Source organism: Monoraphidium neglectum, assembly GCF_000611645.1.
Source record: "Monoraphidium neglectum strain SAG 48.87 unplaced genomic scaffold scaffold00964, whole genome shotgun sequence".
Classification (NCBI taxonomy): Eukaryota; Viridiplantae; Chlorophyta; class Chlorophyceae; order Sphaeropleales; family Selenastraceae; genus Monoraphidium; species Monoraphidium neglectum.
In genome coordinates this window covers 5,768-15,152 of record NW_014012664.1, presented here as the reverse complement: position 1 = coordinate 15,152, position 9,385 = coordinate 5,768, and the positions used below count along the sequence as shown (strand labels likewise).

Below are 9,385 nucleotides of genomic sequence, written 5' to 3'. Positions count from 1 at the left end.
GGCCGCCGCCCCGTTGCCAGCGGCGGCGGCCCCCTCCACACCTCGCAAGGCATCACGCCACGGCGCCGTGCTTTGCTCGAGCCGCCGATGAGCGCCTTCAGCCAAACCACAGCCAGATTGCCAGCGACTCCGCCGCCGCAGCCCGATGCACTCAACGCGTCCCGCCCGGCCAAGCGCGTGTGCTTGCGCGCGGCTCCGCCCACGGCCGGATGCGGCGTGCTTGGTCGCCCTTTGGAAACCGCTCAGCCGCCGATTCCGCATGAGCTGCCTCTCCCCACGCGCCCCTTGGCCCCCGCTTTGCGGGGGCTGGCGGCGGCGCGCGTTCCGTTGGAAACCGCATCTGGGTGGTTTTTCCCACTGCGCACTTGCCTCCCCCACCCCGCTGTGCTACCTCGTTCTTTACCTCATCTTAAATTGGGGGTTAGAGTCCAACGAGACCGCCGCCGGCCGGGGGCGCGGGGCGGCGCACGAGCTTCTGCCGCCGCAGCAGCGGCGCCCGCGGCCGCCCCTCCTCGCGGCCGCCCCGCCCGACCCTACCACCGTGTGGCCCGCGCACACACACCAACCCCCCGCGGCGCCTGAGCATACCGCCTCGCCGCGCCGCGCGGCCCCCTTACTCGCGCTTGGCCCCCTCCCCGGCGCCTTTGGCGCCCTGCTTGCTGCTGCATTTGCCCGCGCGGCCCCAGCACTGCTCAGCTGCCCCACCTTCCGCCTACGATTTGCTCGTCCACGGCCTACATCCCACATTTTCGACGAGTGCCCCCGCCCGTTCGCCTTCCGCTGCCTTGTTATGTCCCATAACCGCACCGCATCACACCACCCCAGGCTTGTCCCACATCCACCCTCTTCAAAGCTTGACCAGTGAGAAGGAAACTTTGGAAGCCGCACGCACAGGCGCGCGCTGCAAACTGCTGTTGCCCCCTACATGAGCCCGTCACCATTCTCGCGTTTGCCGCCGGCAGGGACCAAAAGCGAGCCCGCGAGCCGCCGCCCGCCCTGGGGGCCCGGCTGAGAGCCGGCGCAGCGCGACTTCCTGTGCAGCCGCCCCGGTCGGGCCGCCGCCGCCGCCGCACGGCGGCGTCCGCCCAGTTTTTCTACCCACGGCACCACCTGTGACGCTGCCTTCGGTTTTCAGAGGGCAGGGCGACCTCTTGTGTCGAACGGCCGATTCGTCTTTGTCGGAACCCTTTTGCCTGTTGATTATGCCAACGAAGCCACCAATACTCGCCCCCGCCGCGCCGTTGACGGCCGGCATCACCCCTTCGCCCCGCGCCCCGCGCCGCCGGCCCCGCGCCGCGCGCGCGCACTGCGCGCTTGCTTTCTTGGCGCCGCCGCGCCTGCGCCGCGCGCGCGTGCTCTCCGCGCCGCGGCGCCGCCCAGAGCGCCGCCGGCCGCGGCACGCGCGCGCGCCGCAGGCGCGGCGGCCCGCGCCCAGCCCCGCCAATGCCTTTCCTGCGTCCCACCCTTCCCCCACCCCCCCAAGCGTGCCGCACGCGCGGGCTCAAATCATTGAAAGTTGGCGGTTATCACTCTTCCACGCCGGAAGGTTCCCCCCGCACTTGCACCCGTACCCCATTCAGGGAACAGGCCCAAAACTTGATCGGCAATCCTGTCGCACGGCTGTGAACACTGCTGCCAATGTATGCTCTCCCCGCCGCCCCACGCAACCGGTCCGTCGTTCAAGGTGGCACGCACGTTTTGTCGGCCCTGTGCGAGTAACACTGATGTAGGGGTTCAGGGCGCGTGCCGCCTTGTCATCGGTCGGGGTCGGCGGACGCTCGGCACGCGCGGCGGCGCGCCAGCACATTCAACGATGAGACCAAGCAGTGAGTTTGATTCCTGCCGCGCGGCGGGCCCACGGAGTGGACCCGGCGCGCGTCTGACAGCGCCGCGCGAGCCGCGGGCAGGTCGGCGGTGCTGCACAATATGGATTACGCCCTGCCCAAAGTGCTGGGGTGCGAGTTGCTGTCGGCTGTCGTTGGTTCTTGCTGCGTGGGCAGTGGCACCATCTCGGACCCACAAGGAAGCACACGCACGCGCAACACGATGCCAAGGGGCTTCTCAGAACAGTACGGTATGTAGTTGTGTGCAGCTAATGTTTAGCTTGGAAGCGCCGTATTCTTGGCTGTGCGTAGGTGAATGCAAGTGTTTGCATCCTCAGGTCCCTTACGACCTGGTCACCATGCTGCGCACAACGCGAAGCAGAGGCAGCGGCTGCTGTGCCCGACGGGCAGCTCCCCTTGGGACACAGCGCTCATCAAAGGGCTGTCAGACATTCTAGGCACATCGTGAAACCGTGCAAAGGCAGCTGAGACGGAGCTGACCAGACGTGAATCCTTTCGTTGACCTTGAAGCCAGGGATAGATACCAACACGATTATATGAGACGTATTGTTTATCTGCCTTCTTACGCTTTTCCATAGCCCTACGCTTCCTGCGACGCAGCTCGAACACCTTTCGCTGAACCTTGCAGAACTCGGCTTGCACAGGGCACTTCCAACTCCAGAATCAAAAATGACGCCTACAAAGATCATGTGCCTGCTGCTTGCGCTGCTGCTGGCTGTCTGCGGCGCACGCGCCATGGTGGTGCAGCTGGAGGTGCTGGTCCTCACGGCCCCAGGTGGGGGATGGGGGATATGCAGGGCCATCGGCCGTGCACAGGCTATCAATGCCGTGTGCCTGCATGCAGGCATGTGATGCCACGGCGTGAGGACATGCGTGTGCGTCGCCACGGGCAGGCTAGGGTTGGGCGGAAGCAAGGCAGGGTGCAACCCTGGCACCTGCGCTTTTTAGGGGAGCTGCAGCTGCCAAGTGTATTGCGGCCTTTCGGCCGTCCCTTACGGGGCCCAGCGCCCTGCCCCCCATGAAACTCCATGCTAGTGTTCAAGCCGTCTGTGCGGCCTCCTCTGCTCTCCCCACGCGATCAATGCATTGGGCTCCCTCGCTTGGTGGTGATGATGATGAAACGAGCCGGCGATTATGGAAAGCCCCGCCCCCACCCTCCCTCCGGCCTATCCCCTACCCCCAGGCTTCTCTGGCATTGGCTTCATGACCCAAGTGATGCGCGGCTACGGCGTCCCCTTCACGGTGGTGCCAGTCAGCCCCGGCTCCTCCCTCAACCTCACAGAGCTCCTGTGGACCTCAGACAGCTCCGCCCGCTTTGCCGGCTACGTCATGTGAGCGTCGGCCCCAAGGCTGGTCAACATTGCTGGGCGCGCCTCCCAGCCACGGGCCGCAAGCGCAGCAGATCTGCTTCAAAGACACTGTACACACCATTCACTTCGGCATCTCAAAGCTGGCCCTGCGAATTATTCGCCCTCCCCCCTCGGGCCCCAGGTACCCCAACCTCGAGGCCACTGGCTACCTGACCCATGCACAGGTCGAGGAGCTGTGGGACTTCCAGCGCAAGACGGGCGCCCGCAGCGTCAAGTTTGGCGCCTGGCCAAGGGTGAGACGGGTGCAGCTCTGTTGGCTTCGAGGGGCTTCGATTCGCAGCTTTGACCGCGCATGCCCCCAGCTGTGGCGCGCGTGCTGCCCGCTGCCCACCCGCCCACCGACTGCCCTTCACCCCTCATCGGTCAGACTGGGTTCCATTTCCACGATACACGGGGAAGTGCTTCTAAATTATTTGCGCTGCAATACCACGCACGCCGGGCCACATCCGCCCTCAATTCTTGGTGCTGCGCCGTCAATCGCCCGAGCCGCCGCGCACGCCTGGTGCACCCCGCAGTACTCCGCCCCAAACGCTGCTGCCGCCCCCGCTCACACCGCAGAGCGTCGGTCTTGAGCCCGACAACTCCAACTGCGGGACAAGTGATGTCATCATGACGTTCACCGACAGCACCCCAATCGGCGCGTCGGGCGTCAACCCCGCCGCGCACCTGGCCAGCGGCGGCCTCTGGAGGTGAGCTTTGGCTGCTACGGCCCCCGCTGAAACCTGCTTGTATGTTGCAGACTGCTGCTGCCGCGGTATGCTGCTGTCGCTCCGTCCAGCAGCAGGCCCAGATCTACCATGCGTGAGCTGAAGAGTCAACCCAGATCACCGCTGCGCCCCACCCAATTATCGGGCTTGGCGCCCTTCCGCCGCTGCCCCCTCACCTCGCTGCCAACGGGCGCTTTGTCCCACACCGCAGGTGCCCCGGCAAGGCGGCGCCGCTGCTGACCACCTGCGCAATGTGGGCCAGCGACTTTGCCGACGCCGGCCTGCACACACCCTGCACGCCGAAGCCGATCCTGCAGTTTGCGCCACAGCAGCCCGACGCCGCGCCCCAAGTGGCGGGCGTGCTAGTCAAGTACCAAGACGGCCGCGAGTCGCTGGCGTTTGTGTTTGACTGCTCCGACCACAGCACCACCTGCATGCTGCTGGGACACCTGTCCCTGGGCTGGATGCTTCAAGGGCTCGTACCCGGGGAGCGGCGCGCGCTGCTGACGGTGCAGCTCGGTGAGTGCCGCACGCATGGGTGGGTGGGTCATCGGGTGGTCTGCGTGCCCGCCCGCGCCCCGGCAGGGCTCGATGGCAAACTTGTCAGCGCTTGCGCGCCGACCTCAGACGCCGACTGTGGGCGCGGTTCAGCCAGAAGCGTGTTTTGCAGGAGCGGTGACAGGGCGGGCTCTGTGCCTCAGAGCACGCCCAGCCACACTCCCTACGGGCGCGGCAGTCGGTCCACAAAGTCGGTCACGCCTGCACACTTGTTCCCCCTGCATCCACCCCCCATTGTGAACCGCCTTCCTCCCCATCCCAGACGACTTCCTGCTGACCACCTATTTTGACAGCTCAGCGCCGGCCGGCCTCTCGCAGAACGTCACTTCATATCGCTCATCGCTGCAGGACGTGCTTTCTCACGTGACGTGGCAGCAGCACCTGAAGCTGCGACTCCCTTCTGGCAGCGATATCAGGTCTGTGTATGCCCACGCATGCGCACTCGTTTGGAAGGGGGTAGGTGTGGGCAGGTGCATGGGTGTGGAGGTGGGCGTGGCTGGGTCGATGAGTAAGAGGGTTGAACGCTCTCAGGAGTGTGAAAGAATGGAGCTCAGCTGATGCCCTGCGCGGATACGACATGACAGGCCATTGGCATCACGCTGTGCCAGCATGACTAGCTGCTGGGTCACCTGCCGCCACCAGTGGTTGTGTAATAGCGGCGGCAGTGGCCGCTGTGCAGCCACAGCAGTGGAGCTAGAAGGGAGTCGAGCGCCGGTAGCGGGGCCTACTTCCTTTCTAAATGCGTGACGGCCTTTTCGCCCACACATGCAGGCTCGACCTTCCGTTCAACGGCGGCGGCGTCATCGGCGCCAAGGCGGGGGCGGCCGCGCAGCCTGTGGGGAACTCCCTGGCTGTGGACGACCGCAGCTGCATCGACATGCCGGCCTACAAGGACCTCAATTGCAGCTGCTGGAACGTGGGGACACATGCCTGCCCGGCCGACGCCCCCGAATTCTGCCGCAACTGCACCAAGGTGAGCCAGCACTTGTGACACGACACGTGCCTACGAAGGCAGCAGCATGAGCAGCGTTGACCTGACGTTGGCAGTCAATGCAGTGCACACGGATCCCCCTGGGGACGTAGCAGGCATTTGCAGCTGCGACCCGACCACGCTGGCGGTTTCTGGCGGCTGATGATCGCAGCCGGGGATGCGCATCCATGGCCATGCGCAGCCGGCCTGGCTCTTCTTGCCCACACTCTCTTCCCTTGCACCCTGCTCCCCCCTTAGGACTGGCCCAAGCCCCTGGGATTCGGCAAAAACCGTGTCCCACAGGTGCGACAGGCGCACACCATTGCCTTGCTGGGGTGTGTGGGCACGTTCGTCTCTCTTCAATTGCAATTTGCTGCTGATATCTCTTGCTGGCTGCGAGCTACATACCTTGGCATTCACCAGGGTCCGAATCCCAATGTTTGCCAGTTGTGACACGCAGCAACGCCACGTGCAGATATCGTTGCTGCCATGTACTTATCAAACCTCCCACCGCCATCAACCCTGTGAATTTCACGCCCCTGCAGGCCGCCGTGAACTTCAGCTCCCTGTGGCACGACCCGCAGTTTCGCTTGGAGGATCCCATCGCCACCGCCCTCAAGAACAACGAGGGGGGCATCGCGGACGCATTCTTCTTCTCGCACCACACGTTCACGCACGAGGTCGGCGCCGGGCTCAGGCTGTGGGCGGGGGCGGAGGCGGGGACGGAGACGATTGGCGTCAGGCGGCGGGATGGGGACGAGCAAGGACCAGCTGGCGAGGAGAGGGGTGGGCACAGTCGCGGGTGGTCTCTTCCTGCAAGCGCGCTGCCTGTAACAAGACGCGCGCACGAGCAGCCCCCACCCCCAGACAAACGTTGATGGTGAAATCAAAATATCGCGGGACCGAACGACCCCTTCACGCCCCAGAACCTGGACAACGCGACGGCCTTTGACGCCGCGGAGCAGCTGTCCCTGAACGCTGATGCGGCGGTGCGTTGAGCGGCTAGGGTACCCACGCACCACGCACACACAGCAGGCATGCAGGAGATGACATCAGCAAGATGGGGAACGCACTTGATGCGTGGCGTCGGCGTCGCGACTTACCACCAACGTGCGTGTTCGTCTCCATTGCAGTGATACCCTCCCTCGCTTCCGCCATCTATCGCAGGCCTTCCTCGGCCTGTCAAACCGCTCCGGCTTCAGCAGTGGCTGCATGGTCACGCCCCAGGTGTGTGCACGGAAAGGCTGGTGATAATGTCGTTGCGGCAGGCAGCTGAGCACACTGATGCTGGTGCGCTTGAATGCAGAAGGAATCCCGCACAGCTGGCTTGCCTGCTAAGACATTCTGAAGTGTCCACCTCAACTTGCTGCCCGAAAGGCCAGGATGCATTTTATATTGGGGCCCTCAAGGGAGTTCCAAAAATCACACTTCTTAGACTAATTTGTTTAATTTATACTCCTTCCCCCGTCTGTTTCCTCCTCTGATGCTGCCCCGCTTTGCAGATCAGCGGCCTCCACAACGGCGACGCGCTCGCCGCCCTCGCGCGCCAAGGCGTGGGCTGCGCTGTCGGCGATAACACCTGGAGCTTCCTCATAAACCCTGACAACCCCCACCACATGCTTTACACGACCAAAAAGGAGCATGGCTACAACGGTTTCGAGATCCTGCCGCGCTTTGCGACCGAGATCTATTACAACTGCTCGACCGCGAGCCAGAATTTGGCGCTGTACAACTCTCTGTACCGTTCATTCTACGGCAGAGACTCGACCATCGACGAGCTGATGCAGCGAGAGGCAGTCAGGGTCGTGAGGGACGGCCTGCTGTCGCTGCGCCACGACCCCTACATGATGGTGAGCGGCTGGCGCGGGCATGGAAACAGGGCTTGAATGACGTGAGAGTAGAAGAACACGCAACTGAGTAATTCCTGCATCCTGCCGCCCAATATCGTATCGCTGGTGTGCGCACCTATTCATCTGGGTCCCGAACATGCAGCCAGCGATTAGAGCCTCACTTTGCCACCATCGACCGCTATGCCCTTGCAGCACCAAGCCAACCTAGCGTTGCTGGATGGCTCCGGCAAGAGCCTGGCGATGCACTGGGTGGAGGCCGTCGTGGCTGAGTTTGGCAAGTACGCGTCGTGGCCCCTCACCTCCCTCAAGCTCGACGACCTGAGGGCCGCGTTCCTGGCGAGGCAGGCGCGCGACGAGTGCGCCCTGTCGTACGCGATAGAGGTCGGGGCCGGCGGCGCCGTCACGGCCGTCATGGTCAAGAGCGGCGCGGCAGCGGTCAACAGCACGCAGTGCTTGGCGCCGCTGATCGCGGGGGGCAGCAGCGCTACCATCCCCGTTGCAAGGGGCGGCTCTGCGCGGGTCGAGCTGCCGGGACTGTCTTGGCACATGCCGGCTTCTACTGCGTAAGTGCCGGCGGAAGGTGTTTTCCTGTGAAGTCATCAAAGTCTTTGACCCCAAGGCCTGAGTATCTTGGGGTTGTGCGCTATCCTTATCCCTTTCTTGCACACCAAGCGTGTGCAGGCCCCAAACGCTGTGCGTTTTGCCCCAACAAACGGGGCCCCAACCCAGCGCTAACATCACACACTGCCATCTCTTTGTCCTTGACTGGTTGCCTGTATTGGTGCGGGCCTGCTGACATGCACCTGCATTACTTTTGCCTTGAGCCGCTCCATGCATGCGTGTGGACTAGGCCGAAACAACTGCGCTGCACGAAGCGGACACACATCCGACCCTTGCACTTCCCTTTCACGTCCGTGTGGGACAGGGGAGGGCGTCTTCAACCCAATCTTATGGCTGCATGCAGGTTGCCACTGCACCACGTGATATGCGGGGTGCAGCAATCCGATCGTTTCCCCTTGCTTTGTCCTCAACAGTCATACCCTTCCTGCGCTTTGGATTGTTTGCACACATGACACAAGAGAATGCTGCCGCAAGCAGCCCCAGCAGGCTGGTGCAACCCTTTTCCTGCGCACCCATCACTGCGGCGGGGGCTTTGTGGTGTAACCGACTTTTACAGAAAGAGCTTAGCCGGCCGCCCAGCACGTGCGGCGACAGAGCTGAGGGGCAGACGATTTGTGGGGCGCAAAGCAGCGACAGCGTCAGCGTCTTAGGGCGCCGCTGTTGGCCAGGCAATACTGAGGAGCAACGCTCATCACCTGCAGTTCGTGCAGCAAGGTCAGCCCAGATCACCTTGCCTGCGTTCTCAACCCCTGCTGACGTGCGCTGGAACCGCCGGAGCACGCCGCAGCGGACGGCGATGGCCCCCCGCTCGTTCCCCCCTCCCGCGCTCACAACTCCCCGTGCCCTGCCACCGCGGCCGCGCCGCCGCCGGCGCCGCCAACCCTGCCGCCGCCGTCCGCGGCGGCCTCCTCCAGCTGCTGCCGGCGCCGCTCCAGCGCCTGCGCCCTCAGGGCAGCGAGGCGCGCCTGCACCTCGGGCGAGAGGTCGGCCTGCTGGCTGGGCATCATGTTGCAGAGCCACATCACGCCCATCAGAAATGCAAAGGCCAGAGTGATTCGGATGATCTGGGATGGTAGCGTTTTGGGGGGTTACGAGATTTGGGGTTTTGATTGGTCGCTTGAACGGGTGGTTGGTCGTGGGCAATCGTGCAGCAGCGGGGGCTGGTATCAGAAGGGGTGATTGGGTGGTGGAAGGTGAAGTGGGTGAGGTAGGCGGATATCTTAACGTGCCGTTGAGGTGGTAAAGGGGGGGCCATGCATAGACCAGGGGTGAGGGGGGCGAGGGCGCGCGGCGGTTGCCTGGAGTAGGGCGGGACAAGAGGCCCCAGGGGCCGCAGCCACAAGGGGCAAGGGGCAGCAGCGAGCTTCCGAGTGACGGGCTGGGGTTACTAAGCAAGGCTGCCCAGAGCATGGCCACCGCAGCCGCAGCCTTCCTCTGGGCGTAGGCACCCCCCCCCCCCCCCCCC

At 64.1% G+C, this 9,385-nt stretch overlaps 2 protein-coding genes across 2 annotated transcripts in view; one reads left to right on the top strand and one right to left on the bottom strand.

Annotated features, from left to right (window-relative positions):
• Positions 1 to 2,513: 2,513 nt before the first annotated feature.
• Positions 2,514 to 7,866, top strand: MNEG_6111 (hypothetical protein; the record flags this gene model as incomplete). Its single annotated transcript, XM_014045415.1, has 13 exons — positions 2,514 to 2,619; positions 3,028 to 3,175; positions 3,336 to 3,447; positions 3,773 to 3,903; positions 4,133 to 4,440; positions 4,742 to 4,895; positions 5,251 to 5,452; positions 5,708 to 5,752; positions 5,995 to 6,186; positions 6,376 to 6,438; positions 6,617 to 6,676; positions 6,952 to 7,299; positions 7,492 to 7,866. The coding sequence occupies 13 exons, from the start codon at positions 2,514 to 2,516 to the stop codon at positions 7,864 to 7,866; spliced, it is 2,244 nt and encodes a 747-aa protein (XP_013900869.1).
• An 881-nt stretch (positions 7,867 to 8,747) lies between these two features.
• MNEG_6110 (hypothetical protein) overlaps positions 8,748 to 9,385 on the bottom strand; it is a gene marked incomplete at both ends in the record, with an annotated part of 5,815 nt that continues 5,177 nt past the window's right edge. Inside the window, one exon of the mRNA XM_014045414.1 lies at positions 8,748 to 8,984. Coding sequence (XP_013900868.1) covers positions 8,748 to 8,984 — 237 coding nt within the window. The remainder of the gene's footprint in view (positions 8,985 to 9,385) is intronic.